Source organism: Chaetura pelagica, unplaced genomic scaffold (genome assembly GCF_000747805.2).
Source record: "Chaetura pelagica isolate M959 unplaced genomic scaffold, ChaPel_1.0 scaffold70, whole genome shotgun sequence".
In the NCBI taxonomy this organism is placed as follows: Eukaryota; Metazoa; Chordata; class Aves; order Apodiformes; family Apodidae; genus Chaetura; species Chaetura pelagica.
Genome location: NW_009952265.1, coordinates 617,195 through 634,650, shown reverse-complemented (window position 1 = coordinate 634,650; position 17,456 = coordinate 617,195). Strand labels below are relative to the sequence as shown.

General features: G+C 37.7%; 1 protein-coding gene across 1 annotated transcript in view; it reads right to left on the bottom strand.

Annotated features, from left to right (window-relative positions):
• Positions 1-929: 929 nt before the first annotated feature.
• Positions 930-17,456, bottom strand: part of LOC104397710 (synaptojanin-2-binding protein-like) — a 140,476-nt gene continuing 123,949 nt past the window's right edge. The window contains exons 5-6 of the mRNA XM_010007718.1: positions 14,033-14,095; positions 930-1,046 (exon numbers count right to left, since the gene is read on the bottom strand). Of these exons, the coding sequence (XP_010006020.1) occupies positions 930-1,046; positions 14,033-14,095 (180 nt within the window). The remainder of the gene's footprint in view (positions 1,047-14,032; positions 14,096-17,456) is intronic.

Genomic DNA, 17,456 nt, shown 5'->3' with positions numbered 1-17,456 from the left:
TTTCCTCTAACAGCAAACATCTAGCACACAAAGATAAATATAAAAAGGCAAGCAATGAAGAAGACTTCATCTTAAGATAAAAAATTTCTGTGCACATGCACAAATATACATGTAATAAAACATGTAAGATGAGTTTTGCCACTATATGGTGGTTCAAGAAAATTCTGCTACAATACTTGCTCACAGAGAAGCAGCACAGCTCTTAGTGAGGAAGAATTTTTCCAACTTAAACTGAGAAGATCCAGTGCAAAGGTAGGTACCTTTCTGCACGAATGTATCAATAAACTAATCACAAAAATCTGATCACAACTAAAAAAAATGTTATTTGATCAATTACCAACTGAAACTCTGTACTTGCCTCTGTACAGTCAAGCTCCTAGAAGTGAAACACAAAGTATTATTTAGCCAAAAAGGACTCACTGTTTCAACTAGCTCATATGCCTGAGGAGTCTCTGCCAACTTTAAGTGTCTGGCCATGGAGGGACTCCCTGAAGCAGCATCTATCTGGTTACACACATCTAGAGAACAGCACTGTTGTTCTCATAAAGATGACAACTTCTGGCACTGACAAGTGACCCCTAAAATGTTATTCTCTGCTGAAGCTTCTCAGTTTTGAATGATAGGGATTAAAAAACAGTGGGCATTGTCAGTAGAATAATCAGTAATTTTTTTTAATTGAGAATTCATATATACAGTCTGTGAAACACTGTGCAAGTGGATGCAAAGAGCTTCATATAATACAACGTCTTTTGGCTTGATGTCACAGTTACTCATATATACACTGACATGAATTGCTCAGTGCAATCCCCACCTCTCATGTCTGTTCCTGACACTGGATTAAAAAATAAGACAGTCCCACTTGAGACTTTTTTTTTTTTCTTTTTTTTTTTCCTCAGAGGCACCAAAGTAGGCTCAGTAGGATTGCTCAGTCACTCTTTCTTGAGACGAAGAGCCTCCCGCCGTTGCTGCTGAACAGTCCTGGAATCTTCCCACAGACGGGGTCCTCTGATGTTCTCCCAGTTATCCAAGTCAGACTTTTCCAGCTTCTGCAGATAAACAGCAGAAAATAAGTATCACTTTGATAGCCCATGTTTTGAAGTACATCTTATTCTAACTTGTTTTCCTTTTGTGCAAGAAACTCAGTATGACTATTGGGTTGATGAACTTTAATCTACCCTGCAAAAGAAGTTCAACAACAAGGAAAAAAACTGGGAGTTATCTATATAGCTACATGAATTACTGGGGTGGGCATTAGTGCATCTCTTTATCAGTAAGTATTGATATGTAGCACGTATCATGTAGGACAGGAAGAATCTGAACACAGCTGAAGATACTTTCTGTTCACTTTTTCTTTTTTATCTCACCTTGTTTTCCAGATTTGTTCTTCAGCTGCAAACCTGCTAAGTACTGAAGTAGGAGTGATAAGCATTGGTAAAGCCTAAACAGAAGATTAGTAATTGGTGACCTGAAGTATCCCATCAGCACAGATACAAAGCATACTGGGAAAGAGGAATTTTCTAGCACAAAGAGAGACAGTAGCAGTGTGATCCCTTCAATCCATGTGGTTTTAACTTGAGAGAGGTATGCAATGCTTTCTGCTTCCTAGTTTCTCATGGCACCCAGTCATCACAAATAAGTCTCTCACTAAGAGATACCCTAACTGCCTAAACTGTCAGATACTTTAGAACTACCTAAATTTTAATTACCTCTCTGCCTATTTTTGTCATACCCACTCAGAAGTACCAACTCCAGCATTTATCTAGCCCTAAAGGTGCACAAAAGTAGTGAACCAGCACTCTCCTTACCTCACCTACCAACTGCTGCCACTGAAGAAGACAAACATCTTCACAGCCCTACTGGTAGAGGCACAGAAGTCTCAGCCCAGCAGACACAGAACACAGCGTCTAACATACCAGCCTGCAGTACAGGAACTGGATATAGGACATGATTGGGCTCTGCCAACAGGAGACTGAGGAGAAGGTCTGCACCACTGCCAGAATCAGGGCTTTCCACATGCTCCTGAACAGGGCAACATTGCACACTGTTAATCATATGTACTGCTGTGGGATTTAAATCTCTGATTTGTGATAAGGCCTCAATTCAGCAAATGCTGTAAAAATACAGCAGAAAATACTTAAGCCTGGCCTGAGCCTGTGGTCTAGTTTGCCTGCCATTCATCATCCAAATAAATGGCAAATACTGAGGGACTTGAGTAATAGTCACACAATTACCCAACAGCTAGAACAAAACAGACCTACTGCTATTAGTTCATGTTATGTAAAGGTTTCCTACCACTTCTACCATTGAGGAAGTTGCAATGAGGTTAGTCAGATATCCAAAGGAATTAGGCAACATTCAACAGAAGATAGACGAGAACACATGCACAAACACAGCAGACTCTCACAAGGTAGGAGTAACTGAATTTTTTACACAGTACAGTTGGCATAGGCCTTTCTGAAGAATTGTCTTCACTATTTTATACATATTACGATTATCTGGTACTTCATTTCTGCTGGAAGGAATCTGACCTGACATGGAAGCAGAGAGAAGGAAGGACAGTACTCATCATCCCAGGCAGCAGAGACTATACACTCTGATTGCAAATTCAGAATTTCACATCTGATTCTAACAGAAGCTTCAGGGAAACTACACTGAGAATAACCTTGTGCTTTAACAGAAGTGAAGTATACCGATTGTATTAAACACGAAGGTACCATACAGCTGTGAGGATCCAAACTATTCCCAAAGATGCTCAGCTCCCAAAATCTGAACAAGAATCAACATTTAAAATATATGTAACAAAACTCATAGTCTCTAAAGATAGGCTACATAAAGAAATCTTTCAGAAGAGACACCCATACTAGAGATCTTTACCAAAAGTCTGTGCTAATCTAGCTCTAAAATTTAACAAAGACTTTTCAGACAGGTTTCTAAAATTTCACAAAGACTTTTCAGACAGGTTTGTCCAAAGCCAGAAATATTTAAAAACTATACAATCTAAACAAACCAGTACGAGAAAGTATTTTGGCAGTTTCCAACAGAAAGCATAAAGGTATCAGGAAAACAATCACAAAATACTGTGATATACTGACAGAATGAAATAACAAAGGGTTATTTACAGTGACTGGCATTGCTTCAAATTACAGAACAGATAAAATCTATTGATAGAGTTAATTTCTGTAAATTAAGATATAAAGAACTAAAGATTCTAATGAATAGAGAGACTGTATTTTTGTTTTTCTATTCTTGTCATATTATAGTCATCATTAACATTTTGTGTCATGTTTATCGATTGTGTTTGACACCTTGCTGCAATTCAAGAACAGTGCACCCTCCTTACTGGCACGTGACAGTATCTGCAGAAATGAGTAGTTTATGGGACAGGTATGTTCAGTCATCAGAAGGCAGCATGATTAGACCATCCAATTTTCTAACTGATGCTATCAAGCATTGAAAGAATAGAGGACCCATGCTGCATGTGGATAAGCATTAGGAGAATCACCGGTGAAAGGGGACCTGAAAATCTGTTCTGCAGTGCTTTCCTACTGTATAACCATTTTCACATGGTGCTGGTTTCGGCTGGAATAGAGTTAATTTTCTTCATGGTAGCTAGGATGGGGCTGTGTTTTGAATTCATGCTGAGAACAATTTTGATGATACAGGGATGCTTTTGTAAGTGCTGAGCAGTGCTTACCCAGAGTCAATGCCTTTTCTGCTTCTTGCACGACTCCACCAGTGACCAGGCTGGAGGTGCGTAAGAAGCTGGGAGGGGACAGAGCCAGGACAGCTGACCCCAACTGACCAAAGGGATATTCCAGACCATGTGATGTCATGCTTACCAATAAAAGATGGGGAAAGAAGAAAGGGGAGATGTTTGGAGTGATGGTGTTTGTCTTTCCAAGTAACCATTATGCGTGATGAAGCCCTGCTGTCCTGGAGGTGGCTGAACACCCACCTGCTGATGGGAAGCAGTGAACGAATTCCATGTTTGCCTTTGCCTAAACCTATTAAACTGCTTTTACCTAAATCCATGAGTTTTCTCTACTTTTACCCCTCTGATTCTCATCCTACTGGAGAGGAGCGAGCAAGTGGCTGTGTGGGGCTTAGCTGATGGCTGGAGTCAAACCATGACACTCCCTCACATACAACTAAACAGAACCTAACCTTTTCCCTTGGTCACTGACACAAACATTCTTACAACAGATGTAATCCAAAGACATGAACACAGCTACATTTAAAATTAATCTTTGTGCCGAGAATAAGACCAAACTGATGGTCCCTCCATCAGTCAGGTGCAGCACAAGCTACCACGTTAACACAGCTTCTTCAGATTGCAGGAGCTATGCTGTATAGTGAGAATTCAGGCAAGCAGATAGTTCTGCTTTTAGGCAAAGTGAACCTCTTTCATTTAATCTGGCTGGGCCTTTTTTTTCCTTTTTCTTTTTTTTTTATTTGTAGCCACCTGGACTCTGCCCCCTAACTTCAAGGAGACATCACATAAAGATGGTAAACTACTTCCAGCTTTTACTAAATTGAAATCCATATGAATTGGCAGTCTAAAACCCTAAAAGCTTGCCCCCCCACCCCCCCTCCAAATGCTCTAAATAGTCAATTATTGGAGAATACAATGAAATGTAATCAGATCAGACCAACACCACTTTCCCTGCATGTCTCAAATAGCCCAAAGGATATAGAAAATGAGCTGTATAAAGTAAGATCAGTGTAGTCATTAAATCTACTGATTCACTTCCTAAGTCAGTTAAACTGCCTCTTGAAAGTATGAGATTGACAGAAGCTGTAAATTCAAGAAAAAAAAATGCAGCTATGCAGACAGGCACAGTGAACAACAACAAAATTTGACTGTTTGTCACACACTTGACTTTCAAGAGTTTTGTTAACAGCCTGCCTGGCACAAAGGTACCAATAAGGATGTAAAGAGACCTCCACCACTTAATTGCTGGTTCAAATGTCTGGCTTGATAATCCTCTCTCAGCCTTAAAATAGAACAAAATTTTACAGTTTGAATTCTGCTCTTGCAGGATAGTCTTCATGCCACAATAAACAATCTGAAATCTACAAAAATACATGTAGAAATATTGGTGCTCAGGCTGAGTAAATTCAAGGTGGTCAATAGCAAAAAATGTTTGGCTTTTGCCTCTTTCCCACAAGTGAAAGGAAGGATAAGAAAATCCTGTGTACTTTACAGCTTTATTCAATAAATTCCATTAAAGCACCACAGAAAGAAATTACTCTAACTCAGAGAGACAATTATTTTGCATCATTATAATAAGCAAGCCCATTTGCAGATAAAATATCAGCCAGGGAAGAATATCTTCATGGTTGAGAGATGAAGTGAAAGAAATACATAAACAAGTTTGGTTTTGCAAGGATATCAAAACAGCTTGAAGACCATAAAAGATATATTGAGGAACTCTATGATGACTTATAGATGCAGAGGTGCAGAATTACAGCTAACACTGAATCTGTGGTGTTGTGTGTGAATTAAAATCTCAACATCACATAAATAATAAATTTATTATTATTTTTTTACAACATTTTCCCAGGGCCACCTTTTTGACATCTCATTTTCTTAATATAAGCTTAGTGTTACTTTTTTTGTTTAGCATCGGACATAATTTAATATCCATGATTAGAGACTCATTAATCTGTGATTAAATAGCCTGTGATTAGCCATATAATACCTCAGATTAAAAAAAAAAAAAGTCTTCTTTCCATCTAAAAAATGTTTAGTTTGTATGCTATTAGTATACAAGCAAGTTAGCAAGCAGCATGCTATGGCCAGAGTAAGGGTGTTCTGTTCATCAAGGGAAGAAAAGGATTTTTTACATTTGGGGCTTTCCTTTTCATGTAAACATGTAGAGATCTGCTTCTCTTTTGGGCTTTGCTGAAGAGACTGGCAAAAATCACAATGATGAAACCAAGAGAGGTTTTGTACCTAAGTTCAATGGGATCCAACACCACTCATCTATGGCACCATGAACTAATCAATGCTGAACTCATTGAAGAGACTCCTTTGCCATAGCTTCTTCTCTTTAACTATGCCGGTTCATCACTAGGTGGGGTTGTGCTCCAATCATTAAAAAAAAAGAAATTTCTAAGGAAAACACTTGGACTGGGACAACTGAAGGAATCATAAGTGGAGAGAGACTTGAAGCATGGTTAGATGGCTACATTGTAAAATATGTGTATCAAAGAACAGCACTGCCAATTTGTGCATTATTTTCTAGATTTGAAAAATGAGAACAGGACTTGCCTCCAGAGGTGTCACAGACTTTAATTAAAATTTGCAGAGTGCTCTCATAGTTTTATGTGAAGATGCTTTAGTGATACAAATTACTCAGTTAACCAATTATAGCCACTCAGTTAAAACTATGTGGTTACACAGCTTTGGTTTTATAAAATAACAGAAAGTAACATTAGGCAGGTAGACTTCCACCTAGGAAGTAGGGTTTGCCTTGATTTCCTCCTAACAAGCAGTTTCTCATCTTAAAATGAAGGCTTTAAAAATACATTATATCTTAGAGGATAATCCAGTGCCACTTCTGAATTGCATCTGCAGATCCCAAGATGGACATCTCATTCCAAAGGATTTACAAGCTTTATGGGTAAAGTCAAGAGAACTCATGAATGGATCACTTACTTTCAGATTATCTTCTTTCTTGAGGAAAAATGAAACTCCGAAACAAACATCCAATATATTAAGAAGAGGCTGAGTGCCAGAGTACATCTTCAACGTCAAACATCCAAAATTCAGCAAATTCCACTTTTAATTAAGCAATTAAGAACATTTAGGATAGGTTGCATTTCCCTTGTATATGGAAGTTTTATCAAACTACAGTTAATGTGTCCCAGAAAGAGAAGTGCTGCTTTCTAAGGTTTATTGCTGAATTCACAACTTGGGAGCAAGTTAATAGGACCAAGGAGTTTCCCAACTTTGAATGCTTGATCCTGCCAACTCTATATGATATTAAACTTTGCAAAGGTATGTCCTAGTTACTGCAGCAGAATCTTCTAAAAAAGCAGGAGCCATGGACAGGCTTTTGGGATGTTTGCAGGCTCTCTCTCATCTATCTTTTACAGTACAGGAGCATAGTAAGAGAAAAAAATGGCACTTCTGTGGCTGGTAGGAAGAGCATAGGGATACCCAGAGCATATCCATGTCTGGAGCCACAAAAGCCTCCTGCCACCACAGAGCTGATTTATTTCAAACATCTCGCTAGGACTATGAATACTTGCAAGCATGGACAATTTTTTAACTTTATGTATATAAAATTTGGCACACTATGTCCTTCTAATAATAGTAAAAAAATACTCTAATAAAATAAAAGAAGAAGAGGTATATAAGGATGAAAATATATTAGACCCATGAGTCACACATGGTGTTTTTCCTTCTGAAGAGATCAGAAAGATTATATTTTTACACATTTCTTATGTGAGGGGAAAAAGCTGCGATCACTATCACAAGAAAGAGCTAAGAGATTACCATGATGAGAAACAATCAGTTGCCACTACACAACTACTAACTGCAGTGTGTAGGCTTAAAAAAAGAAACAACTAAAGAAGGTTTATGACAGTAATGTCAAATTAAACTTAACCCCAGGCTATTAAATAACTACCTTAAAGTAAACATGCTCCTTCAAATCAGCAATCAACATTACTGAGTACTTGATCTTTCTGAATTAGTGAGTTAAATCTCTCCCATGCTGCTGCCTCGATCCTAGCCTTGGTTGGTTCAGGTAACATTCACACAGAGTTAGTGTATTTCAGAGCTTTTGTTTCTTATCTACACTTTCCAGCTACTTTGCAACTCATCTCTCTTCCAGAACTTCCTTATTGATTTATAAGCAGAAACTGAATGCTTTTCTCTGTGTAAAAAACTATGGTTTTGGCTAAATGTGAACAGAGAAACTTCAATACTTTCAGACATAAATAGTCTTTTCAGTGACATCAACAGCTACTGCTTGGTTTGTGCTGTTGGGTAAATTTCTCATAGGAAAAAAAAATCATGTTTCTTCTCTGTGGCCAAAATCCCCCACCTATTTGATGAGGATTGTAATATGGGTGTTAGTCCCCTGCTCTATTACCAATTATAGTCAAGCTACTCCTCAGCAATGCTGCTGAACATACAGTAACCAACAGTAAACAAGTAATTTGCTGATAAATCTAGCTCTCATTCTACTATAGAATCATAGAATGGTTTGGGTTGGAAGGGACCTTAAGGATCATCTAGTTCCAAGCCCCCGGCAAGGGCAGGGACACCTCCCACTGGACACCTCCAATCCAGCCTGACCTTGAACACTTCCAGGGAGGGGGCAGCCACAGCTTCCGTGGGCAACCTGTGCCAGTGTCTCACCACCCTCACTCTAAAGAATTTCCTCCTATTGTCTAACCTCAATCTCCTGTCTTCCAGTTTAAAACCATTACCCCTTGTCCTATCACTACACATTCTGGTAAAAAGTCCCTCCCCAGATTTTCCGTAGGCCCCTTCAGGCACTGGAAGGCTGCTATAAGGTCTCCTCAAGCCTTCTCTTCTCCAGGCTGAACAGCCCAAATTCTCTCACCCTGTCTTCATAGCAGAGGTGCTCCAGCCCTTTGATCATCTTCATGGCCCTTCTCTGGACTTGTTTCAAGAACTCTGTCCTTCCTGTGTTGAGAGCTCCAGAATTGGACACAGTACTCCTCCTTCAGAGGCAGTTAGTGAGAAAAATGTGTAATGGGTACCAGTGTGTCCCAACCATGTTTGCTGTCCGATTGCACTATTAACTGCCTCACTTCATTTTCCACCTACAAGAATGCAGTGTCTTCCTATGGGATAAGAAAAATGCAAAAGCTACACACGAAAGAAACAGCTCCCAGTTAAGGAAAATCCTGTGTAAAGAGGTATGTTATAAACATGACCAGGAAAGAATTTACATGACTATTTAACAGACATGAATTCCAGAAGACCAGTAAAAAGCAATACCCCATGAACTTCCCTCTGAAGTCTAAATATCTGTCTTCCTGCAAGAAGGTTTTTCCACCAGAACTCTTGCTGTGCCACACCCATCACCAAATTCCACCTCCTTGTGTTTCTTCAATCACATTTTGAACTACAGTACACAGGGATGAGATGTCAACAAGAAAAGGAGCAACCTATAGCTAAGCTATGGACTAGACATCTACCCAGAACAAAACACTCCTATTACAAACTATTTAACCAAAGTCCTTTCCCTGTCTTACCCATGGCAGTTTCTATTACTGAAAAACTAACATCACTTTGTCCTCTACAAAACACCAAGTGATAAAGACTCACAGTGAAATAAAAACTCTCAGTACCTTTTTACATATGAATAATCTGAAATGCAAGAAACTGTACTGGTCCCAGACACAACCTGAAGGAGAGTCAGAATCTAGAGGCTAGGCTGTACAGCACACCAGCAAGGAAGACAGTATGGAAGGGACAGAGTGATTAAAAGGTGACAGAAGAACATCTCACCCTAATTAAGTGTCACAACAGTCACTAAGGAGGGATTTTTTTTCCCAACATCTTTGTAATCTCTCAACAGGCTAAGGTATTTAGCCACTAGTATTTTCACAGACATTGAAGTAAATAATTTCAATATTCTAATGTGTTAATTCCTAAACAACAACAAAATCAGAAATTCTCTGGTACTGATAATGGCAGCAACAAGATACGTGCAGATTTCAACTACTGGCATTCAGGAATTACCTTCCTTCTAGAGTCATTCTAATGTTCACACACTTTGGTACTTCTATTTAATACTATAAATTACTGTTACTACACTGTCCCTTCCTGAAAAAAAAAAGTTTCATCCATTCTGCTGGCACTGCAATCCCCAAAGTTAAGTTAAAGGAGCATTAAGGGGCTTGAATAATTTTTAGAAAAGCTCAGATTCTTCTTTTACTCTTAAGACAAGAAATATACAGGTTATATTCCCAAGCCACCTCTCCATATACCTGGCTTTTACTTTTTTAACTACCTTGAATTAACATTTTAATACTGTAATTACAATACTTCTGCTGCAATTCTCAGGCCAAACAGTTACACAATTTTTGACCAGAGCTAATGCTGACCTTTTGTGTTTTATCAAATTATGAGGAACAAAAACTGCTCAATATTAATTTACTTTAAGCCAAGAAAGCATCATTCTCTAGACTTGACTATTTGCAGACCAGCATATTCCCTCATTTTTCCCATCCTTGCAACCAGCTGAGCAAAGGTTTAAAAAGTTTTCCAGTTTTGATACTCTGAAAGACAGAGAACCCCTTTTCCTGCTGTTGTGTTCCAGTATGTTCCCATCTATTAATAATGGACGTTATTTCTAATTTTAGTATATTTGCTGCAATTTAAAAAAAAAATAAAAAATTCTTCAATAGCTAGCACTTTCTTCTTATTAAGATATTTATATAAAATACCATTCTTTTCAATACCTTTAAAAGGATTTAAATATTTATGTTTCTTTATAGTTATTTTCTCAAGTCCTAAGTTATTATATTCAACGTATTCTGCAACTTAGCCCCTTTTTAAAGCCCTGTTAAAAACAGACACAAGAAGCAGAACCAGTATTTCAGCACTAGGCTCATCAGTGCCACACAGAAGTAAAATCCCCTTTCCTGTTCATACTCATAAAGCCTGAATTAGCTGTTTGTGCCACATCATCACAGTAGAAGATCAACCTGAATTACATTCACTGACTCCTAAATCTTTTCCAGAGTTGCTGCTTGCCATAATTCAGTCCACTCTGGCCTGTATTTCCAGTTTTTAAAACAAATAACCTTGGCTACTTCTAAAGGTACTTTGCTGATTTCATGGGCCCAGCTTACCAAGTAATGATATAAACAGCCCTTTCTCCCTGCCTCGTGGTACTTCTACTATTTCAATACTTTTGTGTCACTTGCACATCAGTGATGATTTTGTAATTTCACTGAAAAAAGTACTCCGTATTGCTCAGGTGTCCCAAATCCCACAGAAGATTTAAAAATATCCCCTTCCTGCCTAGCGATGATTCCCATTTTTCAGAACCATTTTTCAGCAGCCACTGATGTCTTCCAAGCATTTTCTTTGAACTTGGTTCTAAACCATCAGAGCCTAAAAGATATTAAATAACATCCCTTGTCTCTCCTGACTAGAACACAAAGGACTTTTTTTCCCAAAATAAATACAAATACATTTTTCGAATGTTACTATTTTGCTAACATGGTTACTCATGCTTCTACATCCTCATTATTTTATTCTTAGCTTGCTGCAACACCATCCTCCATATCCTTGTCAGCTTACTTATCAGACAACTCTCTGATGTCCTTAGCTTCTTTATAACTGCTCTTTTACTGTTTCCATAGCAATCCTTCACATTTTTTATTTATTGTGACTTTTTCCCTCTGCCTTCAACTACCATTGGTTCCCATCAGATATCACAGATTTTATTCAAACTTAACTGATTCTTCCATTGTAAAAGGTTAATAAATTCTTCTTAAAGATGTTTTTATTTGCTTGAGAAACTCTAAACAACAATTATTTATTTTGGAGTCTGACATAACTGACTGAGGTCAGATTTTTTAGAACTAGATCACTAATTTCACAGAATTACAGAAACCAAATGGTAGAATAAGGAATGTTATTTTAAGTTTGCATTTAAACCACTGAAAAGGAATGTACTGTGATACAGTATGAGAATGTTTGTCACATTAACCAGTTTTATCCTTCTCTTTCAAACAGTATTTTTGTGCTTTCAAATTAAATACCCTAGGCTTTTGTTCACAGGTCAAACACAACATTTTTCATAGTGTGTTCTACAAGGCCCAGCTCAGCAGAACTACATTCACATTAGTACCAGTGTCACTAGTGGACAGAGCAATGATATATTAGACAAAGGGGAACAGACAGAACTAATTGGCCATATGAGGACACATAAGTGTGTGAGAGGAATGCATAAGCAACAGAGAACACATGCAAAGGTAGCTTGCTCCTTTGGTACATCCAAAGGCACAAGATAAATGGCATTATTAACAGATCTGGTATACAAGAAACACAGTATGAGTTACACATGCAAATCCTTTCTTCCTCAAAATTTGTATCCTGGTCAGAAATATTCCCTATACAAAAGAAAGTAAATTGTGTACAGCTTGAGAAGATATAATTTAATAGATTAGAAGGTGAATAAAAGTCTTTATGCTAATTTTGTCATAGTAAATTGATTAAATCTGTCATTACAACTTCTTTCATCATCACCACCACATTGGAGACAAAATGCAGGCTTCATCATGTTTGAAATACTGGAAATGTCTTTATCTTTTGCAACATGTCCACAACGGCACATGCTTATGGCACAAATTATGACATTCTAAAAGAAACCAGTATGTATTCATTAGGTACATTTCTGTAAGGACAATTAGATATTTTTTAAGTTCTTAGGGAGGGCAATGGACATTTGCATGCATCAGGCAACCATGCTTCAAAAGAGCTAGCTTGGTATCCTCAGCAACAGCTGCAGATATAATGCTAATAATACTGTAAAATAAGGCTTTACATCTCAAAACAGCAACTGTTTTTTTTTTAACTGCCCTTGATCTCTTATCATACCATATTTAGTAACAGCCACCAGTATAATCCTCTAATGTGACCTATATAATTAGAAGATGTTGTGAAGAGTTGTATTTTGGACAAGTGAAAAAAGAAAGGGGGAAAAAAACCCAACATAACAAACCCCACTAGCCTGGAACAGATGGGGTCCACAGAAAACTACTCTCCTAAATGTCAGCTGTAACTCAGTGATTGTTTAGATGATTTTTACACTAGAATATAGAGCTAACATGGACTAAAATTGTCACACACTCAGTGTGGAGCCTGTGAAGTATGAGCATGACTGCTGGTAGTCCCACAAGTTTCACTAAAGCAAGAATGAATACACCTGGTGCTTGCAAGTTGTTGCCCATAATAAAGTAGATGCTGATATTAGAGTTCAAAACAATAGTATATTTTCATTTACTTTGGAAGAATTTCAGCCTGGGAACTCTCTGCAGTTTAGATTAAGGAAAATAGAAGATTGCTTCTGTCATTTCTGTCTGTCAGGAAGGGCCTCATTACCCAAGTAGGTTTGTCATATGTTGTTATGCCAGTTGTATTTTATTACCATTGATTTATTCATAGAGATAATGCAATTATGGCTATTCAAATATTATTCTTCAACTATTTACTTATCTTCTGGAGAGAAAGCAAGGCATATCTGAATACAGATCAGTTGATTGAGGTTAGAGAGTTAAACAGAGAGATGTGGTTCTTTTTACTGCTTGTGGTTCTTCCACATACACCCGAGCAGCCTTACAGTATATTCTATGGAAGATGAGAGACACAATAATCCCAGAGGCAATCAGAACTTAGTGGACTTGTATGTTTTGAGTTTCCATTGGAGCTTTTAATATGTACTCAGGGATCAAATCTTGTTAATCCCTACACCATAAAACACTGTTCTTTGTAGAAGGAGGATGGCACAAAACTGTTTGCAATAATGGTAAAACACTACGAAAATGCATAGTTGATAAAAGAGTGAAATACTTCTCCACAACATTTTCTGAAATAGTGAAAAGAAACAGTCTGAAAAATACCCAGAAGTTTCAGAAGAAAGAAATGACAGAAAGCACATAAAGTACATCGTTCTGTAATTTGTTCTAAAGATCATAAAAACTCATGCAGTAGAAGTGTTGACGTATATACGTACACATTCCATCTAAGGCCAACATCAACTCTACATTTATAGACTAAGTTAACCACAGAAATAGTGGAATTTATTTGCACCACTGTACTTAGCACCTGGACAAAGTAAAGCTGTGTTCAGAAAAAAGCACTGCATGTTCAAAAAGCTTTCTTTACATAAAAGCTTGTTTTTATTGGACATCAGTGAGTCAAAGGCAGATGGCTGATCTAATTTTAGTTAGAGACAGATACAACCCACCAGTGGCCAGAGTAACCAAGGGTAGCCAAGGTTATCAGCCTCAAGCAACAAATTTGTTTTACCTCATATTCAGATTCCAGTGTCACAGTGTTCTGTTTTAATTTTTCTTTCAAAGCTGGATCAACCTGCAAGAAAAACAACAAGTACAGCAAAACTGCTTGCATTTAAGAAATTTTTTAAAGAAGTCTTACCCCAAATAAACTAAATTGGTACATGCAAACCCTCCCCCTCTCCTCTAAATGGGTTTATATGCTGTTTGTTCAGGTACCAGGATGATGAATACAGTGCAAGAATCAGGCTGAAAAGAGACAGGTCAACAAACTTTTCAAATCAAAAAGGAAGCATATTTGTAACTAACTCTACCTTGGTATTACCTTAGATATTTAAATCTCTAATTGTTTACATTGAAACTCTCAAAACTAAACAAAGCCTTAAACAAATGAAACAAGAAAGACCAAAAAGGAGAAAATTGTGATCACGTTGCATATTTTACTCCTGAATGTTGTGTTCAGTGAATAGGTATAAAATATATTCTAGCTTTAAAATCCTAAGCAGGAGTCAAACTTCCAATGTGCAGGTGAACACACAGCTCTCCCCTAGTTTCAATTCTGTACCAACAATGCTGGCGATTCCTGCCATATTTTAGAGAAGTTTGTTCAAAGGAAAACATCTAAGAACAGAAATGTTGGTGAACCACAGCAGATGTGTTCCACCTTTTAACTTCTATGCCTAGATGAAGTTAATGTTCATCCCCCCTCTTTGCTAAGTAATATCTGTCTCCCACAGGCCTAAAGGCAGAGAAAAGGGGAAAAAAGATAAATTAGCATTTTTCATGCTTAGAGAAATCGTTTTATGTTCTCCTCAAACAGACATCAGCTATATATGCAGTATTCAGACATGGTCTTTACACTAATCAATTAAGATATCAAATAAATCTACCATGAGAAAACATTCTCATTTTTAGATCTTAAATACAATTAGTGTTAAACAAACCAGATGTGTAAGGAGACTGGTAATGTGTTTAGTTCTACATTCCTGGTACACTAGTACAACTATTACTAGCTCAGTGAAAAAAAGTTATTCTTAATTTGATCTGAATGAAAAGGGCTTTGTAACACTCGTCACAACCTACCTCAAATGTCTATAAGCAGTCTGGAAAAGAAAAAGGAGGGAACACAAGATACAAAATTTGACTGGTCAATGAGAAGATCTACCTTCAGCTTTGGCCACAACACAAACTCCTGATCCTCAGATGTACTTGAAATACACACCCGTCACCTGTATTGATGGGAATTGCTACGAGGAATTTCCCTAGGACATACCGTTCCATTTGATTACAGACACCGTCTGCTAGTTAATATGCAGCCTGTGAGACCTCAGTTCCTAAGGATGCTCAGGCAAGCAAATCTAACACCATCTGTGCATGGCCAGAAGTTTGATCTCCCTACCTGATCAGAGATCTGGTCACAGAAATACATGCATTTGCAACCTCCAGACTCATTACACTTGGGAACTAAGCCAAAACATCTATAAGTTTGTCCAGGATACAGCTCCCACCTTCTTTGTAATAATAATATTTTTTTAAAAAAAAGGTACTATCTCTGCACTGGCCCTCTACATCAAATAAAAACTGAAATACTACATCTCTGCCTTGGCATTCAAGGCCTCCACAAAACTGCCCCTCATTAAAGATGGATTGCTGCTCTCCTTCTGTGACCACAACCTCCAACAACAGCCATGCTTAATTAGAACAAGGAAACCCATCCATCAGATGTGCAGATATGCAAACTCTTTGGACAGCCAGACAGGCTTTGGAGCTTGCCTTCACAGAGATAAGAATGATCATGGGCCTCACTCTATTCAGAACTAAATGCAAACACTATTTGTTATGCTTGGTGTTCTGGCAATACACGTATGGACAAGGGAAAATAAATGCTCCAGTAAGTAAAGAAGAAAGAGAGTTTTATTTCCTCCTACATCTCCCCTTCATTTAATAAAAAGGAACACAAAATAACATGGTTGAAGCAGCATTTTCACTTAATTAACCACAGCCAGAATTTAACTTTCAAAGACTGCTCAATATCCCTATTACCAAGTTTTATTTTAGCAATTTTAGTGTATTTGTTTAAGGTGTAGTATTTTCATGGCTACAACGTGTCTGATAAGGGGAAACAAGCACTAAAATTACTGTTGCTTTTCCTCCCTTCCAGGACCACCTGTCCTCAGACTTCCTTGTGCATTCTTCTCCTCTGCCTGTACAAAGGGAGACTTGCTGAATCTGAAACACAGCATCCCAAGACTCATAACGTTTTAACACTGTAGCTTTAATATTATTCTTATTAAGCTTAATCTTTAGAAGCAGGAATTTTATTCAGCAAACTAACATACCAAAAAAGAGTAGTTAAATCCTGTTTTGAGGGCAAACTGTACACACATCTTTGCAAGCTCCTAATATTTATCATGCAGGCACATGAAAGACTTAAATCCATTCTGCAGAACAAGCTGTTTTGCTTGAAGTTTCACAAGAAAAGAGATCAAGTATGTATTTCTTTTTATCTTTACATTTTTTGTTCCTTACATACTTACCCACATCAAATAATACACACATACTTGACTCTGCACAGAAACTGAGTTTTCTGCATGTTTTAAAGCCTTGGTTGCAAACCTCTGCTTTTCAGTTGCCAGAGACAGGTTACAAATTGTTTTCAGAACCAATAGGGCAATTGTGAAAAAGTTCTGTTTCCAAAGTGCTTGTACCATGTTGCACTATCTTTGCAACATCAGAACAAAGAAAGGGAGACAAAACAGTCCTATTTTCATTCTGAAAAGGCAGATAAACATCAATGTGAGCCACAATCACAGGTCATAACCAGGGAACACTTACCATGTGGGCAGAGCCAGGAAAGTGCCCATGCCAAAGTGATAGCTCCTTTATATCACACAGCTGCCACAAGATCCAAATACAAACATACATTTTGCTTCTATGATGACTGCTATGCCAAGACACATCCTGCCAAACGAGCTAAAAGTGTTCAGCTACGTAAAGCAAATGAATCATCAGCTAAATTGTGACTACAAATCCCTATTAGTAAACACAATGGGGGAAGCAGACAAAGCCCAAATGCCGTAACAGCCTGGCAGTGTTCTCTGCACCATTTTTTAGGAGACCAAAAGGAACTGCAGATAATATCCCTTTACACTCAAAGACTACTTCTTGACAGGCAAAATCTCAGAGCTCCATTAATAGCCATTCAAATTCAAGCTTTGTCTCTAAATATGGAATTCAAAGATGTATGGACTTATAATTACAGCATAACTGCACAATAAATTCTTACTGAAAAACTACTGAAATGCTTGATGCAAGTAGTCAGACAGCTTTCATCAGATTCTGTCTGCAACGTTTCAAAACCAATACTGTAAATAAATTTTCCAGGCTTTACTATTTTTTTCCTGGTTTGTGGGATTGGGTGGGGTTTTTTCCTATGT